This window comes from Dendrobium catenatum, unplaced genomic scaffold (assembly GCF_001605985.2).
Source record: "Dendrobium catenatum unplaced genomic scaffold, ASM160598v2 fragScaff_scaffold_1666, whole genome shotgun sequence".
Lineage (NCBI taxonomy): Eukaryota > Viridiplantae > Streptophyta > Magnoliopsida > Asparagales > Orchidaceae > Dendrobium > Dendrobium catenatum.
In genome coordinates, this window is record NW_021320128.1 from 692274 (window position 1) to 714107 (window position 21834).

Here is a 21834-nt window from a genome sequence, read left to right on the forward strand (position 1 = left end):
GAGTGGTAATTAACTATAGGGGCTTGCGCCTATAGGAAGCCAGAACTCAGATCATAAAGTCCTCACAAAATGAGGGCGAAATCTCTGGGTAGTGTCTTATCTACAAACCCATCTGCCTTCCAAAATTTACCCCGGAACTTATTCCGTTAAAACTCCCTCGCCGAAAATAAAAAGAAAAGCGCGAGCGGAGGCCGGGGCCGAATTTTCGGAGCCCACAATATCTCTTTAAAGAAAAGTGTTGGTGCATCATAGTATACAAATTACAATTTAAGGGTCATAAGAGGATTGATCCAATAGTTGGAACACCTAATCCTTGTGCTCAAGGATCCCTATCATAATTGATTAACTTTTAGATCCCATGATCATTCAACAATTTTTTTTCATGTAATGAGGAAACATTTGCCCAAATGCCATAATGAAGTAATGGAGAGGAAAGTAGGAGAAATTTTATCGATTTAATGAAGAAAGATTCTCGAGATATAAAGAAAACTTTTGCACAAAAACTAAAGCTTCCCTGGAATAGAAAACTTAGTTTATCAGTACAGAACCTAGAAGAAACAAAATAGCCATCAAGTACATAGCAAGAAGTAAACATTCATCAAACATAATACTTAAATTGTTCGCAGCAGCATCCTAATTAGAAAAATGAATATTAAAAAAAGAAACTCGTAATGAACTAGATAATGGCATTAAATGCCCTATTAACCACAAATAACCATAAGGAAATAAACTAATTGCATCGAAGTGCAAATGAACATCAGAACGTGGCATGACGAAGAAATGAAAGTAAGAAATGCCTGTCATCAGTTGCATTAATTTCATATTAGCATATTGGTTATTGTAGAAAAACAATGAAAGAAAATGGTTATTGTATGACGTCAGTGCTCCAGCAAATTCTTCACATGAAAATTCTTGATCTCCCATCATGAATAATAATTTTATACTCCTAATATAGTAACGAAAAAAAAAAAGAAAAAAATTACGTTCATACTTGACTACAAAATTAATTCCCCTGGCAGTAATATCTGCTTTACACGATTTCTAGCCCCTCTAATTGTGCAAATAGTTTTAATGACCAATGCAATAAAAGATCAACTAAATGTTCACTAAAACAGACCACAAATAAAAATAATCCAAATAACCAATGTTCTTAATGATTTCCCCCATTAAGTTTTACAAAATAACGTGAATGGAAAATAAAAAATCCAAAAGAAAATTGAAAAAAAAAAAAAAAAACTTCTTGCCTTTTCTGCAAACTTTGCATGCCCCTAACATCATCTATCAAAGTGTGCAGACTTCCAAGACAATTCACAAAGGAAGATGTGAAAAAAGGCAAACATGATTTTGCAGCAAGGAAACCCCGTAAAGTTGTATCTCTTACATCAGAATCAGCATAAGGTCTCAACAATATTTCAGAGCAAATTGCAGCTTAGATGTCCGCGTAAGGATCAATCAAGTCAAGTTTGATCATACAATCGTTATCATTGTGTGCAATATGGATGTTAATCCAGTAAAAAAAAGGACACATTTATTCTAGTATGCAGCCTTTATCCTCAACTTCTTTTTGGGTTGACATGGAACTTTGGGCTAATTTTCTAGTCTGTGTTCTTTTTCTTAATGCATGAATGAAGGATTCCTTGCTCAGGTATAAGTCGTATGACTACCATGGAGTCTTGATGTTTGTTCTTATCTTCCTTTACTCTTATTTGTTTTTATCATCCTAATGTCTCTTTTCTACTTTCCTTTCTGATCGCAGACCTAAGGCAAATTCTGAACTTCAAATTAATCACAACGTCAGCTCTGGATCTTATAGCAAACTGACCAAGGCCATTCCAAGATGGGTGCAATCTTAAGGCACTATGAAGGACCTCCACGAATCTATTGATTGGGGTATGGAAACTTTATTCGGCAACTTATTTCAGATCTTGCAGTTAGATTAGCCATAAACCATTTTTTCCAACTAAGATTATGCAAGAACCTTATGCAGAAACATTCACGTCATCAAGACCGTCATTTTTTTATTCTTATAAACTCCCTTTCATATTGGCATTTCATTTTAAAAGGCTTCAAGGATGACTTCCAAGTTCCTAAAACCCCAAAAGTCTCAGGCATTTTATGCTGTGCTTTCTGCTATAAGATGGTTAGCGCATTGGCAAAAAACATTCACAACATCCCAACTTTGATAACTTTAGGTGATTTGCATGATACTAAAATTAAAAAAACTAAGTTAATAGTGACAAACATGTAATATTAAGATAAAAAAATATTGTTCAAATGCAACATTATACACGGTTCAAATTCTATAATTTTGAGGATATAGATGACTTGAACACGAATTCTGACATACAAATCTATCATATCTAAATAAATTTCACGGATCAGATTAAAAGGGAAACGTGAAGATTATTCCAATTCAGAAGCCTCAACTTAATCTGGTCAAATTGGTTTGCAAATCAAACCTCAACAATTCGTTTGCGCAGAAATTTCGAAGTAACTTCCTTGAAAACTAGCTTCACATCAACTTCCGAGAACAACTGCAAAAGGAAATTTGATAGGCGTTGAAAGTTTTATAGAAAAATTGTTTTCATACAGGAGAATCAAGTGAACTGTCACATAAGGTAGGAATATCATAGGCGTCTAAAAAGTAAATTATAATGATAACAGCATACACAGATGTACAGAAAATTTCAAGCATGTTAGATCTAATGTTCATTGGATATTGAAAACGAGAAAGTACATACAAGCATCATAGACAAACATAGAAAAAGGGCAGTGTCTATTATGCCCAAAAATATAAAACGTAAAATCAAAATTTCTCCTAAAGTTTACACTTGTTTTTTCTGTCCCTAAAGTAAAATAAAAAATATTTTTATGATATTCTACATTTTATTATAATCAATTTGATGTATATGTATACATGTAAATATTAGGATATTGACTTATATAAAGCTAATTTATTATAGTTTGATTTTACTGTTCACCTATTTACGTTATTGTAGCAGTACCTAATGTACTCCAGATGTAAAACGGAAATTAGATGAAGATAAATGTAATTACTTATATCGACCTGAACAACCCTTTGATTACATATTCTGATTTCTTCATCTCACAACTCCAAACAAAGAGCAGAGAAGGGTTTGGCCCTAGAGGGAAATAAAAAAGAAGAGAAGACGGAGGTAAAAGTTTTAGGTAAGAAATCCAATTTTTAGTCTTTATTTTTTGGGTGTAAATTGAGGTTGATTTCAAGTTGACAGGCTTCAAGGCTTGAATTAAGAGAAATCCTTTCAAGGTTAAAAAAAAAATGTAATTTTGAGGTTATTTGAGTTAGAGTTGTGTTGTTAAATATAAAATTATTATAAATTAAAAAAAAAATTATTATTATTAGGTTGTTTCTAAAAAAATGACTTTGGGGAGATATAAATAAGAAAATCCTTCAAAATGAGGATCATTTAATTGCAGTGAGATACTTAATGTCTAATATAGCGAGTAAAGTACTCATAAGGCCTAATGTTGCCATTTCTATGATTAAAGAAACTGTTATGTTCATAAGAATAAAAATTTTCTTCGTATCAAATATTTTAATGATATTTAATATTATTGAAAAGTCCAATGCATAACACGTATTGTCCTGTAAAAATACTCCAATGTTATTTCCACATTGTGCAAGCCTTAATGTATATTAAAATATTTATATGTTATTTCAAATGTTGTGTATTGAAGTCTCAATTATAGGTTGATACATTGATGAATTCATATGCACAAAAATGCTAAAATTACTTTAAATGCCTATGATAATAATGCTAAAATAAAGTAAGTCTTCAAAGGTCATTTCAAATGAAATAGGTTGTCAAATAATGAACATATGCATATAGAGAGCAATTGTTTTGATGAGAAGAGCCTTAATAGAGGCCAAAAATATTAGAAGTTTGCAAGAAATGACCAAATCTTGATTGAGAGGTTGTTGATAAATATTATGTTAGATTAAATTCAAATTTTATCAATGGTTATTAGGACCAATAGGCTAAGTGACAATCAAATGATATAAAGGTTCTAAAGTCTATAAGATATTATATCACATTCATAAGCCTACGATCATTAGGAATGAAACAAAAAGTGCAAGTAAAACGAAAAAATCTGATACCAGCGTCAAAAATTTAATAGTTGACATTTTTTTTTTAATAGATGACAATTGAAGTAAAATTTATTGTAAACATTGATCCCTACGGTATACCATTGAAACTTTTACTAGTTTAACTAATGAAGCATATCATGTTTTAAAGTTTATTGCATTAAACTAGCTATATCTATGAATAATAATGCTCATTAATTTAACTAATCAGCATAATATTATGTTATTTTCTTATATGTTTGAACTTTATATTAGAATTGCTTGTATGATTGAAATTCATATTAGAATAGCTTTAAAAAAATGATCTATTAGCTCATCAGATATTATAAGTGTTGTTTTAGGCAAGAAAAAGGAGCACGTTGGGCCACAGTTAGGTGACCTCATTTTATCATGTATTTTCGAGTTGGGTGTATAGATGGTGTGATTTAGATGAAAGAACGTTTATGATGTAAATTAAATAACTGTTTGCTGATAAAAATTTATATGTGAAACTTATTTAGAAGCTTTGCAGTTCATCTAGTGATTTAAATTATGTATATTTTCATATTAATATTTATGATGGTCTATTAAAGGATTAATAAGTGTAATGTATGTTTTGTGATGATCTTGATAGACAAATGTTTTACTTGCTTGATCCTAATTAGTAAAAGACACAATGGGTGTTGGTGGATGTCAACATGATTTTCGACTCAAATCTACACAATAGGCTTCAATTAAACTAGTTGACTCAATTTGACTATTTTTGTAATTGTCTATAATTTGGTTATGTTAGGAAGTGCTTGCAGAAACTCAGGGAAAGCCTTGGCTGAAATATGATTTCAACAATTTCAGAAAACCAACGACAAAAAAACTAAGAATATATACACGAACATTTTTTATTGAAAGTTTTATGAAAGAAAATACATGATACAAGTGGATCTTCAATTGGAGAGGATGATCCGGCTCTACCAAATCTTTAGCCGTCGGCTAGAGCCCAAACACCCTAAAAACAATCTAACTTCAGCAAATAACCCATAACCTTAACCCTAGAAAAATTACTTATTTAAAACATCCAATAATGATGTAAATCCCAAAATAACCCCTCTTTTGAATGTTCCCTCCTATTCCTCCTTAATCCATCCTCTAATGACTGCTAGACCCATCCCCAAAAGAGGGGGGGGGGGCATGAGTTTGGGGCGGAACTTGTCTGCCTCCAGTAACAGGAGCCGGTCCCTCCTGGACCAGTCTAGCAACACCCACCCCACCCTCCCCCCCTCTCAAAGACCCACCTTGCCTGCAAGGTGGAAAGATGGCTCCTTTCACAATTTCGTCGTCATCACAAACGGTGAGAACCAGAAGAGTTTGATCATTACATCTTTGCCCAATGTATACATCTCCTCACATCTGAAACCGAGCCCCTAAACCCCAGCCTTGTGTAACTCCATTTCAAAGAATTTCTTGAAGTTTTCCCCATATCTCCCTCCTACAGTCTTCTCCTTCGGGGTCTCCTGAGCTGCTGCCTCTGAACCCTCTCTCTAAGTGTCTTTGATCCTCAACTAACTGGCTATAATCTCTCCCAAATTACGAGGCCTCATCACTCAACTATCGCTTGAATCTCTGATTTGAGCCTTTTCATAAAATTTCTCTCCAGTACAATCTCCGAAAGCCGGTCCAATTGGATGGCCAAGTGCTCAAACTACTCACAATCTATGTTGCACCGATACGGATACGGCTACACGGATACGAGACACGGCAATTCTCAAAAATATAGTATACTGATACAGCACGGATACGGCATTATAATATATAAATCATACATAAAAATAACAAATTAATCAAAGCATAATATTTGAAATGACAAAAAAATTGAAAAGCAACATCATTCATAACATTGTATCCCAAGCTTTGAAAACCGGGCCAGACAGACCGGTTCAACCGTGAACTAGTCCTGAGGCCGGTTCGGTCCTCTTAAGAAACCAGTCTAGCATCAAACCGGTGAAACCGGTTTGAACCGCCGGTTGAACCGGCCGACCGGTTCACCGGTCGGGTTCTTAAGAACCGCTCGGTTCAATTCTAATATGTTTAAATAATTTAATTTAATATAAAATATTTTTTTAAAATATTAAATTAACTTAAATATGATATATAATTCCAAAAATTTTTAATATTATATACATTATTAAATACAAAGGTATCATAACAACATGATTCCTTCATCCCATGAGGGCACTTAACCAATTCATACAAGAAAAGGTATATAAACAACAAAACATAAAGCTCCTAAGTGATGTGGGACTAAACAACTTGTATTTTCTAGTTCCAACAATGTATGCATGATGGATACTTCTTCTATGAGAATTTGTTGGAAAAAAATTGTATAAAATATTCAAATAAAAAATAATCATAATAATTTTCAAAATTCTTAAATATATAATAAAAAATAATTACTTATAATTTTTAAAATTTCCTCATTTGGAAAATAACGCTTCAAATATGTCTTCCTCATTTTTGAAATTTCTAAATCTTTCTATGGTGAAATTCTTTGAGGATCTTCTTGAAGCCATTCTTTAGTTGAATATCTTCAAAGAATATTAAAAGCAAATAATAAAAAAAATATTGAAATTACTAAACAATAAATTGTAAATTAATAATGAAAAAATGTTGAAATTTATTTGGGATTTAGTGAGTAAGCCAAGCAATGTAAAGGAGTATTACTTTTGCTCCACCTATCTTCTAGAATAGCATAAATAATATCCCAAAAGCTTTATTCATGAAGTGCTTTTCTCTCATGTTTATATATAATTTTTTTTTACTTTGACTATAATTGAATCCCACATCAAACAAAGCTTATCCGTATCTGCTACTCTCAACATCTCATAAATTGGATCTATGAAGTTTAAGATGTATTCAATCTCATCCCACCATAAATCATCTAAAAGCTTCTCCTTTACATACCTAGCCTTTCCAACATCATCTTCCCTATAACAGGACCATTTGCAATTGATCATCATAACTTGAAGAGCATTTTTTTATTTTTTGAATCTTCTCAACATCACTATAACTGAGGCAAACCGAGTTTTAGTAACTGCAAACATCTTCAAATTAGAAAAATCATTGAACATCGAGAGCCTCATGGAGTGATTCATAATAAAATTCCTAATTACAACTGCATCTCCAGTAATCACTGTGATCCAATGACATTCACTGTAGGTGATTTCGTTTGTCTCGGTATTCTTAATTGCACAAATGTTCTTCAAGGCAAGATTAAGCGTATGCACAACAAATGGTGTCCAGAAAATATGAGGATAGACTTGCTCTACAAGTAGACCTGCAGCTCTACAAACAAGTGCATTATCAGTAATGACCTGGATGATGTTTGAAGGCCCCACCATTATGTTAACTTCTTTGATTAAATTAGAAATGAAGAACTTATCCTTGTACTGTCCTTCACAGTTTACAGCTTTGATAAACATAGAATAACTCTTTGTTGCATCCATGAAGTTGATAAGTGGTCTTCTTGTTAGATCTGTCCACCCATCACAAACCAAACTCTTTTTTTCTTCCAAACTCTTCTAGTAGGCTCGAGCAACTTCTCAATATTATCCCTCTCTCTTTGCAACAACTTCGTTCTAATGACATTCTATCCTGGTGGCACGTATCCATCACAAATGAATAGGGACATCGAGCGGATAGCCGAATTGAATAGGGCAAATTGAAGCTATGTTTTTTTTAATAGGACACGCGTATCCGATACGCATGTCCGATCAAATTTAAATAATATTTTAATTGGACACGGCAAAGCCGTATCCGTGCCGCATCGAAAGCGTATCCGTATCCGACATGTGTCCGATAAAGCATGCCTCGTAAATAGGCGTATCCGTGCAACATAGCTCACAATACTCCACCAGCGTCCCTTCCTACATCAGGGCGAAGAACTGTTCATAGAAGTCCCCTCTTCTGCTAGTCCAGAAACATTCCAACAAGCAGTCCTTAAACTCCCTCCAGGTCCGTATGGGTCACCTTGTATCCCTCCACTGGTACCATGCCAACGCTTTCCACTCCAAGGACATCCTGGTCATCGTTAGTCATTCCTCCTTTGTCTACCTATTGACGAAAAGTACCTCAAGTGCATCCTCTCTATCAAATTAAATCTCTTCAAATTCCACAGTAAAAAACATATCAAATGAGTGTGACAACCACACAAGCCAATACACAATAGATACAAAGCCATTACGTGTGCTAAGATTAAGATTTTTCTTTTTATGCATGTGATTATAATGTTTGGCATAAAATAATTATTTGATGATTGTTGTATTGAGGGAACTTGTCATTAAGTATTATGGTAGATATATTTGTTCTTCGATGTATGTGACCATACCCAAAAAGGGTGAACAAATTAAAAATTATCATTTAATAGCAATTGCTCACAGATGTTGTTTTAAACTTAACTGGGTTATATAAGATAGATAACTTAATAAGGACAAATTTCATGGATATGTTATATATATATAAAAAAAAAAAAAGATAGGTAACTTAATAGTTTTTTAGTATTTTCCTGGTTATGAATAACCTCACCTCTACATTATTCTTTCGGTTGATTATTTTTGTAATGAATGTGTGTTTACTCTGGGTTTACATTAAAAATACATTTTTTTTCTAAGTTTTTCTTTTGATACTTTGTTTGGGATGGCCTCATATTACTATTTTAATTAAATATTTTATGAAGAATCAAACACTCTTGGAATATAATGAACCATAGGGGGTTTCCCTTGTAAGAAACTTGCACTTCATACAAAAATAAACAATCCTCAATCAGATATACTGTATAATAAAAATCTTTGGAAACATAAAAAGTTCAAATTTTCTTTAGTTATAGAGCCCATAATGAAATAATATTTTTGTCCTTAATGATAATGTATTATTTTTTATATTGTAATCAAACACAAACTATTTCAAATAGGTTGACAAAAATTCCCCATCAGTGAAAAAATATGTCTGGCCGAATTGTCTGCCTCCATTATGTCTTACGGTTGACTAGAGGGGGACAGTATCTTTTTTTTGGAATTCTTATTATGGTAATGTGAATGTGTTACATGTGCATTTGTGGAGCATGCATACATGTGTGCAAGTGTTTTTAATAGGGGAATCACCTTTAATCAAGAGTAAAAATTAAAAATAAATAAATAAATAACAAGGAATCACCAATTACAACCTTCTTTTCTCCAACCACTAGCATTGTCTTTGTTGCTTCAACATTATCATACGCCATGCTATTAGCTGGTCCTAATTTCCAAACCCAATGCCCTCAACGCCCAAATTGTCAGCATACGACTTATGTTTAGTTCATGTCAATGCTTTAACTATTAATAAAACATACTAAAAACCATTAAAAAAGGGTAATCAGGTGAAGCCTGCGCACACTCATTTATTATTTGATTTTAGGCTAATTTTAACTCTATTTTCATCTTTGAATCAAAAGATTTAGCTGATTGCACGTAACTGGGGAACCAAACCAAGACTGTAAGTGGGTTTCGTGAGTAGTAGAAGTGATAATTAAAAGGTAACCTTAAAAAGAATTGACCCTTACCAATGGGATAGGCTTCCGAGCAGGCTTGATATGAACATCTCCTTCATCAACTTCACCATCAGAAACAACCTCCTCATCCTCATCCTCATCCTCATTATCACATTTGTCATTTACCACGTCAGTTGTTCCTGACACCTGATCCTTGGCAACATACCCTTTCTCGGTGAGGATGCTTATAACTTTCTCTTCCAACACGGAAAGAGCCTTTCTTCTTGGTATTTTGCTACTTATTTGTAAAGCATTCACCAGTTCATATCCTGAAATATCCTGCATTGAAAAATTATATTAAATGCAAAAGCAGAACGAACATGAAAATGAACCATCATTATCCTTGATCTTCTCCCCTAACTTTTCCCAAAACAGATGAAATTGGCAACCACAGTGATGATTGCATAATTATAAACACATATACATGTGTAGACATAATGAATAAGAATTCTTGGACTCTATATTAATGTAAGCATGTCATGCTTAGGGGCAAAAGTTTAATATAACAATATGGTAAACATCTTGACAGGTAAGAAAACAAAAATTAAGGCATTATTGAATTTTAACACTTGTTCTTTTAAAAATCCACTCAACCGTTTAACCACTTTTTACCATTACTAATTACTTAAAAGTCAATCAAAATACAAATAGACCAGGATTACAAAAGGCATAGACATGTGCATACTTCAACATGTCTATAAAGCTCATCCGGTGGCAATTTAATTGCCTCGACCATTTTTGGCTTTCCACACATCTTGACCAAAGTTTCCACTTCCCTGCAAATGTCACGTACTGCAACCTACACATCATCATTAAAAAGTGAACTCACTGGTAGATAGTGCAAACACAAACCAAATTTCATCACAAATCGAGACTATTTAGCAACAAAATGAAATGTACAAAACCTACCAAGTTTCAGAGTGTAATAAAAAGAGGGGGGGATTCATGTAAAGCAGGAATAAGACCAATTGAGTCAAAACTAAAAATATACAATTTAACTAAAAATATATACAGGTGACAAATAACAAATTTCCTAACAAAATAGGCCTGTTTTTTATAAAAGAATTAAAAACAGCAAATAAAAAGAAAAATAAATAATTCATTAATCCCCAACTGAAAAAAGTAACAAAAAGAGAATAAAATATCAATGTCCTTGCAGGAATAAACATATTATGTGCGGGCCCTTAAATTAATGAAGTTGTATTGGCTGGTTTCCCAGCTAAAGAGAGAAGTGAAGCCCAATTAAATGTCTATCAAATAAGAGTTTATGAGTATTCCATCCTTTCTAGTTAATATCCAAAAAGGTACTATATTATATCTCTTTCTAGTCAAAGGACAAATTGTTAGCTAAGTGTATGACATGATCGTTGCATCATTATGGTATTACCAGGAGAAATATTCCCTTACGTTATTTGCACTACTTTTTTAAAATATATGTTATTGCACTAGATAAAATTCAATGATTATAGATATAGAAAAGCCTGCATTGTTTATCCCTAATAGCATAACCATCATTTAAAATGTTAAAAAAAAAAATTCGAAGAAAGTTGAATATGAAAATCAAGAATCATCCTACTATCAGACCTAAAGAGACTGCTTATTGGATTATTGAAATGAACAGCTTAGCTCATGGAAGGCAGGCAATAATCACTACATGTATATTATCTTTTAAATGTAAAATCAACTGCAAATATAACTTTAATTTCAGCATTATAATAAGATCAGACACTTTCAAAAAAATTTAATTCAATATTTGAAATTTAATTATTTACATATGTTGGCCCCTCTTTCTTCAAGCCCGACCATTGCACATACATGTTGGTCGACTTTGAATCTTCAATTTGATTCTTATATGGGCTTGGAATGTAATTAAACTTGGGAGTTTTCTCCTATGGAAAACCTTGAACCTCAAAATTAAAATGAACATTGGTTGGAGCCATATTCCTTGCAAGGGAAATCTCTAGAATAGGCACACTCAATCTATTTTGGTTCTCACAAGCCTGTAAAGTGCATTGATCAAACACGGTAAGTATTTTATTGTGGCGTCATAGATACATTTTGAAGCCCACAACATAAATGATCACCCTTCCTCCAACCTATGCACTCATTATAATTTTAGGTTATTGACAGGACTCACTCCCATTGCTTCTATAGAAAACATAAGACTGCTTATTAGCCAAACCTTTCTTTGAAAAACTTAAGCATGCTCTACCAACTTGCCACTAAAGATTAGCAAAAGTGAATAGTTGCTACCATAAGTTAATTAGAGGGCAGATGGCATACAGCAGGAATAATTTTATTTAGTTTATTGTACTAGTTAAGAACTTTTCAATTAAGACCATTTACGGTGTTTTCTATTAGAAAGTCCCTGAATTCTATAAGAGCTAACTAAACCAAATGCATCTTATTAAGCCTAAGACATATAGTATCAATTAAGCAACATAAGAGAAGCAAAACTACAGATTGTGTAATACAGTCAGCAAATGGCATACTAAAATGCTTAAACTATATTAATTAATTAAACAAGTACTTACTCTCATAATATTCAAGATAATGTTAAATCTTATCTAACAGTTTGTAAATATGAATATTTAGGTGCTTCAAAAATATTTGAAAGATTTCATTATGGGCTAGGAAAATTCACTTCAGGACCTTCAGAGAGAGTTTTGAGTTTTTAGGTCAATTTTTTAAAAGGTATATTGAATTGCAAATAAGGCACTACCCTAATATTTCACCCACATTTCATGAGGACTTTATGACATGGCTTCATATTTCCAATAGGTGCAAGCCCCTATGGTTAATTACCCTTTTCAATAATGAGTGAAAACTTTCAATTAAAGATAATCACTATGTAGTAGCATTTTTTGTTTTAGAAAAAAAAAATATCTCCATTTGCTAAAGCATATGGTGAAAGAAATAATAATAATCAAAATCGCATAATTCCATCGCCCTAGGTTGATATGGGCCCCATTCTACTAGGCCAGCAAAGGTAGTTGACCTAATCATACTGCAGTATTCTTGTCTAAAGTCATGGGTTGCTTTGTCCAAGTGGACCTTGAGGATGTATTTGTTAGACTTGTCCAGCCAATCCACCCTGGACCAGCTCACGTTTACACCAGGTTGGACAAATGTTCTACCCAGTAGGAGGCATAACTCCTTGGTGGGGCCCAGCAGTGAATTAAGAAGTTATTAAGGATGGCTTTGGGAGGAAAAATTCAAACAAAAGGGCTGCTTAGGGATTAGATGATTGTGCTTTGCTTTAAGTAGATGTTTCTTCCTAGGGTTAGGGGTATGTTTTGTTTGCTGAATTTGGTTTTCTCTTAGGTTAGCTTGGGCTCTAACCGCCGGTTAGGGATTGGGAGAGCCGGATCTTCCTCTCGAATTGAAGATCCAATGTATCTAATTTGTTTTCTTCCATCTTTCATCAATTATCAAGTTTATCTAGTATTTTGTCACCATATTTCTCTCATCTTCTGTTTTCATCTTGCTAAAATTCCAAATTTCAACCAAGTTCTGTTGATTTATGCAAGTAATTTCCTAAAAGTTTTCCTAAAGGGACAACTTTAATTCAATCTTAGCTAACAGAGAGCCCTATCAAGTGCACCATATGATTCACAACTTAAGAGGCTGAGTTGTTAAAAAATATTTGGGCTTTGACTTTGACCATAATTTAATGCTGCCATTTTATGAAAAAAATCATTGTTATTTAGTGATGACATCTTGGCGGCCAAAGCAAAACCGCATAATTAGAGGATATGTACATCTTTACTAGTGTGAGATTTTTTTAGAGTGATCATTATGATACGCTTGAAATGATATTGACTCTTTATAAGGTAATGTTAATTTAAAATTTGCCACCATCGACATTGTTGCAGAGGGTACATGGTTGTCGCTTTCAACTTAAGAGGTGGATTAATCATTGAATTTTTGTTTCATATTTTGTATTTTATTGATTTTTTTTTGTGAGAATTTGAGGCCTGCATGATTTACTTTGAGATTTTGTGACATTTTGGTGATAGTGTCACCTCCGATAAAGGTTTTCTTAATAAACCTAACTATCATTAGCTACAATATTTAAAGTATTTGCATTTGTAATTTGAGAGCTTTATTTAAGAACGAACCTATCTGGTTATGATATACAATAACAAAACCTATTATTGCCATATTTTAAATCATTAAGCTTGATTGCTTTGAACCTTATCAACACTACCCACTTGATTATAGAGAATAAAGCTTCTAGTTTTCATATGGTTTGAATCAATTTGGATACTTATTACATTACAAATTTTGTCTACTCTATCCTCGTCTACAAAGAACCGGGTTTGTGATTAAGATTTATAATTGCACTTTATAAACACGGCCTCAAGAGTTTGTATTTAAAAAATAGATTTCATTTGTCAAATGCTTTGAAAGCCTTATGCAAATGTGAAACAAAATACTTAATTTTAAACTAGCTTGATTGAATAGAAAGTGAAAATTAGAAAACCTGTTTTTTTGGGTTTTCTTCAACTCCGATCTTGGATGCATGGATGATCGGACTTGAAATAAGACTTACGACCCTATCTTATAACTAGGGCTTCATGTAATGATGAGTTCAAATTTATACATTAAACAAAAAGTTTGTAAATTTTCAAAATGGTCATTCACTTTTAAAAGTGGTTGTGGGGTTTTTTAAGCAATGAAATATGCATTTATCTTGCCTACAATCTATGCAGTAATCTCTGATTTTGTGTTCAAGCATTTCAAATAATTGTAAAAGCACATACAAATGTGCAACTTTTGTCAATTTGATATGTTTTTTAAAGGATTTGCCCGCTTTTCAAGATGCTTGCATGACTTTCAAGTCATTTTATTAATGTTGAAGATTACCTCATGAAACATGTGCAAGACTTAGAATTACCATCAAAATAAGTTCAAGACATTGTATTTGCTTATTTTCGTGAACATTTTCCATAAGATATATGCAGCTTTTCTTTCAAAGCTCAATGTTTCGTCTTCTTTCTTCTTCAATGTACCTATTGTGGTCTCGATGGTGATTGTTGCAAGTTAGAGCTCATTGTGTTTCAGAGTGTTGTTTGCCTGCATTTAGTATGCAGTTTGTTCATTTAGACCGCCACAAGGAACCTCTTTCTGTTCACAAATAGGAATGCTGACGGGGTACATTTTCACAATCAGTTCAATTCAATTGCTTATTATAGTTTTTACAACACCGAGGAAGTTTAGTTCAAGCTCGTAAGTGAGCTTCTGAGTTCAATGTGCGTCTGTTGTAACTTTAATTAAAATTCTGTTTTGATTCTTTCAACTTTATCAATGCTAAATGTAGCACAATCCAAATATTCGGTGAAAAGTCTTATTTATGTTCACATGACAAGTTGTAGAGTCCCATGTAGTCTTCTTTAGTGTTCAATTTTATTAATGTTGAAGATTACCTCATGCTATAAGCCCTTGACATGTTCCTGGCTTCCTGCTATACGCCTTTTATTTAATTCTTTTAGAAATAAATTAATTACACGAGTTATTTAAGTATATTCAATTTATAGCTAGTTAGAGACAAACATTTATATTAAATATTTTAGATTTCTGATATAATATATTTAAATAATGGGAGAATATTTAAAATATTAAAAGTAAATAATATTTGTAATGTAATCTTACATCCACTAGTAATACCTAAAATACCATTCATAGTTAACTTTGGTGTTAACTTTAATTCTTATTTTAGGCTTTGAGACTAAATTGACTCAATTTTTAGTAGTTGAGGGACTAAACTGGGGCAATGTAAAACTCTGGGACTAAATCAAATATTTATCAATAGTTGGGGGATTATTTTGAGCTTTTACTCTTTATTTTTTCCTTACTCTTTTATGTTGTCATATGTATATAATATTCATATGGGAGGTCCTATCATAAACGGACCAATATGGTCAATGTTAAAAAAAAAAGATTTTACACTTGGTGCCTTTTCTTTGTGTAACAAAATTATACAAAGAGATGCAAAGCGAGAGGAAGAATAGAGACAAAAGATGGCATGATAAAAGGGAGAGATTGTGTTCGAGGGATACACTCTAAGTGAGACAAAGAGAGAGATGGTGAGAAAGGAGGGTGTGAAATTGGATAAGAATTGAGATAGAAAGAGAGAAAGTTAGAAGAAGAGATAGCATAGAGACAATGGTGATGGCCGAAGGGGTTGGGAGGATAATCATTGACAACTGCTGAAGGAGATTGGTCGGAGTTGGCTAACAATGAATTTTATCGAAGTTGGTGGCTTGTTAGAGATGGTTTGCAAAAAGTAAACAGGCTAGAGGTCATTGGGCTTGCCGATGAGTGGGAAGGAGAAGTGGATTTTGTGTGTGGCTTTTGGTTTAAAGGCAAACAAAGGGTCTATGGGACCAAGGAGAGGAGAGGTAGGGACAGGTGTTGGTTGAGTGGGTTGACAGGCCATGCTTGAGGAAGCTTAAGCCAAGAGAGATTGAAGTGGAACAACTAACGGACCAAGAAGAGAATTCGAGAGCAAGTGGCAGCAAAGAGAAGGGAAGGTGTTGGGCTGTATAGCTTTTCGAAATGGAGAGGGAGCTTAGAGGGATAGGGCATGAGAGGGAGGCATGGAAGCTCATGAGGTCAAATGACGGTTTGAGTGAGAGAAAAAAGGTGTGGTCAGTAAAGGATAATGGGTGAGAGATAGAGATATTGGGAAGGAGAAGGATTTTGCATGCGCACAAAGGGAGAATAACCGAGTGCCGTTCTAGGAGAGTAATGATGATAGGTATTAGGCATGAAGTAGAGAGTGGTGAGGGGCATTGGGGAGAAGGGAGAGCTGGTAGAATGAACTTTTGTGCGTAGAGAAAAGAACATGAGTTTCATGAGCAAGAGCAAGAGAGTGCAAGGTCAAACGATAGACAGGGGACATCATGATAGGGTTCTATGCAGGAAGATTTTTTTAGTTCTCTTCTTCTCTTTCCTTGTTTTTCAGGTTGAGGAAGGACAAGATATGCAAATCAGATGGTGGGAAAGGCGTACAAGGTTGGGATTTCAAGGATTTGCAAATTTAATGGGATTTGAGAGGATTTGATTCTGATTGTTTTATTAAATTCTGAAAGTAAAATTAAAATAGGTATTAATGCTCTTGCGCAATTCTACAATCCTCATGCATCTCAAATTTATATTGTCACCTCATGTGCAGTCAAATTTCCATGTCACTTCTATGGGATAGATAGGGCAATATGGGTGTCTATCATAATATTGTTGATGTTCTGGACATAACAACACAATCCATTTCACAAAACAAACGCTATTTTTCAATTTTGATTGATGCAACATGTTTTGATCCAAGCTTTCGTGATGTTGCATCCGTAGCTAGTCGTTTTCATTATAATTGATCAAAGTGGATTGTGGGGCCCATTCTTGATAGTTTCAAAGTACTGGATGTTTCAGCTAGGTTTTGCAAAATAGGCGATGATCAAATAGTTTTGATTGGAATTAAGTAGTCTTCAGTTTTTTCTTTTGCAACACTGCATATGTTGTTCATCTTCGGTGTCATAATTGATCATGTTGAGTTGAGGAGCTAGTATTGAGGTCAACATCCATGTTTAAAAAATACAAATCTGAAGAGTATGATACACAGCTTACTCAAAAATACCATCCATATAATCCCTAAAGCTTAAATCTCTTGTCAGCAAAAGATAACACTTGTCAGACCCTGAGAATTCCCAGAGCCTATGATTCTAAATCAAGTCATGGACAGGAAAAAACATATATATTTCCTTTTTTATGTGGTAGAAAGCAACCAGAAGGTTTTAAAAAGTATGGTTTAAAAAAATTCCATGCAACAAGTTGTCATGTTTCTGTAATCAAAGAAAGCATAAAAAGATTTCATAAGTCATCCCTGAGCAATATGCTTTAGCAACAGCCGAACCAATACAAAAAAATTGAATTTATCTACACATGAAACACTTAACATTCAGGAAAATAGCATACATGCCCAATTTCCACAGCTTTAAGCAACTTCTCCTCCGTAAGAAAGTTACAAAATCCCTGAAACAAATTTGGAATCAAGCTCATATAAGTAGATCTGCTATTGGAATATGCAAAAAATGATAAAAGAGTAAAATACTGGGGAAATTTCTTTATTCTAGTCATTTATAAAGCCGGTTATTTGGAGTCTGAGCCTAAACCTTTACACTATAGGAGCGAGTTATGGAGCGTAGGTTGCGACGTTATACTAATGTTTCTCAAAATCAATTTGGATTCATGCCGGGTAGGTCTCCCATGAAAGCCATACATCTGTTGAGAGGTTTGATAGAGAAATATAGAGAGAATAAGAAGGATCTACATATGATATTTATTGATTTAAAGAAAGCATATGATAAAGTTCCAAGAGAAGTGCTATGGAGATGTTGACCCGTCTGTTATGGTAAACCGAAAAAAAAAAGAAGAAAAGAAAAAAAATCTCAAATCTCACCTATTCTGCCATCCCACGTCGAGCCATTCGCTCGCACGTCGCGGACACGACCGCGACACTTCTCCCACGTCGCCTGCACAACGCATTCGCATCGTTAAAAGGAAGAGGGAGGCGAGGGTCTTCAACTGCTGGTTCCCTCTCTCCATCATACACGACTTCTTCGCCTCCTTCGTGGTCGTGCGACTTTTCTCCTCCGATTAGCCGAGAAAAAGAGATAGAGAGAAATAGAGAGAGAGAGGTGGAGCTCCTTACCCGACCGAACCTCAGCTCCCATTTCCGACCACATCCCGAGCCGCCTCCAAGCCCCGTCGCCTTCTCCGTCGTGGTTGTCCAACTTGGCTCCCTCGATAAGTTTCCCTTCCAGGTCGGATCGAAAGTTACGACATTTTGATCGGACGAAACCCCGGGAGCCCGCCCCCCTCTTCGTCTCCTTCAGAGCCGATCGACTTCGCTCCTTCGAAGATATTCCCTTCTTTGTTGGATCGGGAGCTCCGGCATTTCGATCAGAAGCAACGGTGGGAGCTCGCGGTGAAGAAACTTTCTCCCCTTGGGTGCACCCCTTCTCCGATTTATTTAATTATTATTATTATTAATATTAATTAAAAAAGATATGAATAATAATAAAATAAAACCCCTCGCTCTCCTACCTCGACTGGCGTGTCGAGCCGGCAGACCACCTATGCACGCCTTTGTTGAGTGTGGTGGGAGGGAACCTGGCGCGATACCTATGACGAGGTAAGCGAGCGAACCCTCGCCCTCCTGCCTCGACATGCGTGTTGAGCCAGCAAACCACCTAAGCACGACTTTGTTGAGCGTGGTAGGAGGTAACCCGGTGCGACGCAGACGACAAGGCTAGGTAAGCCTGGTGCACTCTTTTCTTAGCATGGCCGGAACAATTCATAAGTACCCCCGGGCGGGGCGAAAGCAAACTGCTCTTTTCTTGCAACAGGTACCGAAGACCCCATGCATGCCTTTGTTGCGCGTGATGGGGACAAAAACTTTACACGGTCGCGGTGTCCTCGCAAGAGGGCACCTACCATGCACGCCTTTGTTGCGCGTGGTGGGAAAGACCCAGTTTTTCGTAGTTTTCCCCTAAACGGGGGAGACGCCGAGAGGCTGCCGAAATTTTGAGTGAAATATTGCTACACTAGGGACCTGTTTTGAACTCAAAAAGAAGAACAAAGATATGGGCTCAAATGAACAATGACTTGTGGACTTGGACCTGAACTAAATCTAAAAGATTAATCAAGGTCAAATCCTAATAAAACAAGACTAAATTGAAGTCAAATCCAAGTCAACTTGAACATGAAAATGAACATATAAAGACTCCAGAGGACTTTGAACAAAAAGAAAGTGAACATGCAATTGAACTCAAAGGACTGCAGGGGACTCGAACGGGCGGAAGAGGCTTTGAGTCTGAACTATGCTTGGACTCAAAGCTTGGACAAATGCAAATGAAAGACTTAATTTAAACTCTAACTAAAGTAATAAGAGATTGGACTTTCAAGATTACTAGAGTTTGAAGCTCAATGAACCATGTCTTGAATGTGAAGTCAAACTCAAAACAAAGCTTGAGCAAGTGACGTTGAACTGGACTCGGATGCGAATGACAAATGACTTGAGTTCAGATCAGACCGCAAGAGGCTTGAACAATAAAATAAAGGATCCATTGTTATTCAAACATCACCTTTCTTCCTCTAATTGAGAAAATAGAAGATTTGTGACACTCAACATGGCTCATCTACATGCAAGCAATCATGAACATATGTTACAAACACACGATCAAGATGTAGCTAAATGTACAGAATCCTACAAGCAATGGGGTCCAAATGTATGAAGGAATTAGTGACGAGTGGACTTCATCCAACATTCGTCATACATAATGCAACAAACTCCTACAACAGTCCCTACAAAGTCAATGCACTGTACTTGTAAGTAGCAACAGACCGTTGCAAGGTGTACGAGTACTGCCCATATGTTGCAATCAGAGATCCGTCCCTACAAACAACTGCAAATATAATTAACAAACCCACCTGAGATTGGTGACAGGTGGATATAACGTAGGCGACAATGATTCTTCTATGAACACTTCCAGGAGATCGTAGTGGATACAACAGTCCCCTGCAAATGAATACTTGTAGATAACAATAGCGAGTACATCGTAAGCACAGCGAACCAGTATGGACACAAGTACAAGTATCACCTACGATAGTGGTGAATGAAATGCTGCTAGTACGTCGGGTGCAAAGACAACTCGATTTACGAAAAAGGACACCTCCTGAAAGAATGGAAGAGATGTTTGAGCAAATTCGAACTAAACTTCCTGGTGTCCCAAAATTTCTTCTCGATCATGTACTTAGAGAGGAAATAATTCTGGCATCCATAAATATCAAAAATAACAAGCCCACTACACTAAAGCAATGGTCACGAACTTCAAAGAAGTCCTCCCCGGTGAATGAGAAAGGGGGGATTCAACATCAAGACCATACCGCCACCAGATTTGCAATACTCATACAAGCAGACAGAAGGCGTTTACAATCTACAACACACCGCCACCGGATCTGCAACACTCATACAAGCAGACAGAAGGTGTTTACAATCTACAACACACAGCCACCGGATCCGCAACACTCGTACAAGCGGACAGAAGGCGTGTATAAGCTCTTCAATGAAAAGTTGTGTGCACTCAAATGGCAGATACTTGCACAACTACAATTATTTCAATGTACCCCTACATGTGCACTATAGTTTGTATACACATAGGTACACAAAGGGTTACACAACCAAAAAACCCGCATGGGCCCCGGCGAGCATGTTATTGGTACACACATGACGTCTAGGGATGCTGCGCGAGTTAATAAGTGAATTCAGGTTCGAACCTGATCCTTCTATACGGATCAACTGGAGTCGAAAGGGTTCGAACCTTCAAACAAATACACGATTGTGGGGACCGGTGTATTTGTTTTAATACATTCATATTGGCCTTCAAGGCCTTTAATCAAGAAAATTCACAAACAAAGGCACAAAGCCTACGAGAAACCCGATCCTCGGTCAACAACTCGGACGAGTTGACAAGATTCAATCAACAAAAGAGAATGCCCCCAAACACCCCGATGATGACCATGTTGAATGCAAATCTCAAACATAGGGATCCATTTCGAATATTCCAAAGCTCCACTCAAATACCTACAAAAATCCGAAACTCCACAGTCAAAAATCCAAAATCCAGAGAAAATTCTAAATTCCAGATATTTAAAATTGAAACTCAATCATCAACCACTCAAAGCAAAATCCATCAATCATCCGCAATAATTTGCCGAGATGGACAAATTTAAATATAACTTCAGCTCACAAAGAGCTAATGCCTAGTCGAAAATATCACTAGGATCCATTCTCAAACAATCTCTTGCTAGTAAGGACTCGGTACGTGTCCTCTGACCGGCGGTTTGCCACCAAATGGCGCCGCAGGATAAACGGTTATAACCCGGGGCCCTCTGAACCAAGTGGTTTTGCCGCCAAATGGCATCATGAAATACCGGTTATGGTCAGAGCCAATACGTTCCTTATTGACATCAAATTCTTCAGATATTAATCAATAGGATATGATCGATAGGGCACAAAGCCCTCTGTTAGTTAAGGTGGATTCAAATTTGTCCCCTTAGGCAAATACCCACCCCAGGTCTACAAGGTCCC

The 21834-nt window shown here is 35.4% G+C and overlaps 1 protein-coding gene across 6 annotated transcripts in view; it reads right to left on the reverse strand.

The window, feature by feature from the left end:
- LOC110096178 (probable polyribonucleotide nucleotidyltransferase 1, chloroplastic) overlaps positions 1-21834 on the reverse strand; it is a 69282-nt gene that overhangs the window by 35866 nt on the left and 11582 nt on the right. For all 6 annotated transcript variants that reach the window (XR_003703257.1, XR_003703256.1, XR_003703258.1 and 3 more), the window contains 4 exons: positions 17658-17714; positions 10369-10482; positions 9696-9962; positions 2460-2534 (listed from right to left, as the gene is read on the reverse strand). Coding sequence is in view for 2 of the 6 variants with exons in the window: in XM_028701284.1 (XP_028557117.1) it covers positions 2460-2534; positions 9696-9962; positions 10369-10482; positions 17658-17714 (513 nt within the window). In the remaining 4 variants the exon portion in view is untranslated. The remainder of the gene's footprint in view (positions 1-2459; positions 2535-9695; positions 9963-10368; positions 10483-17657; positions 17715-21834) is intronic.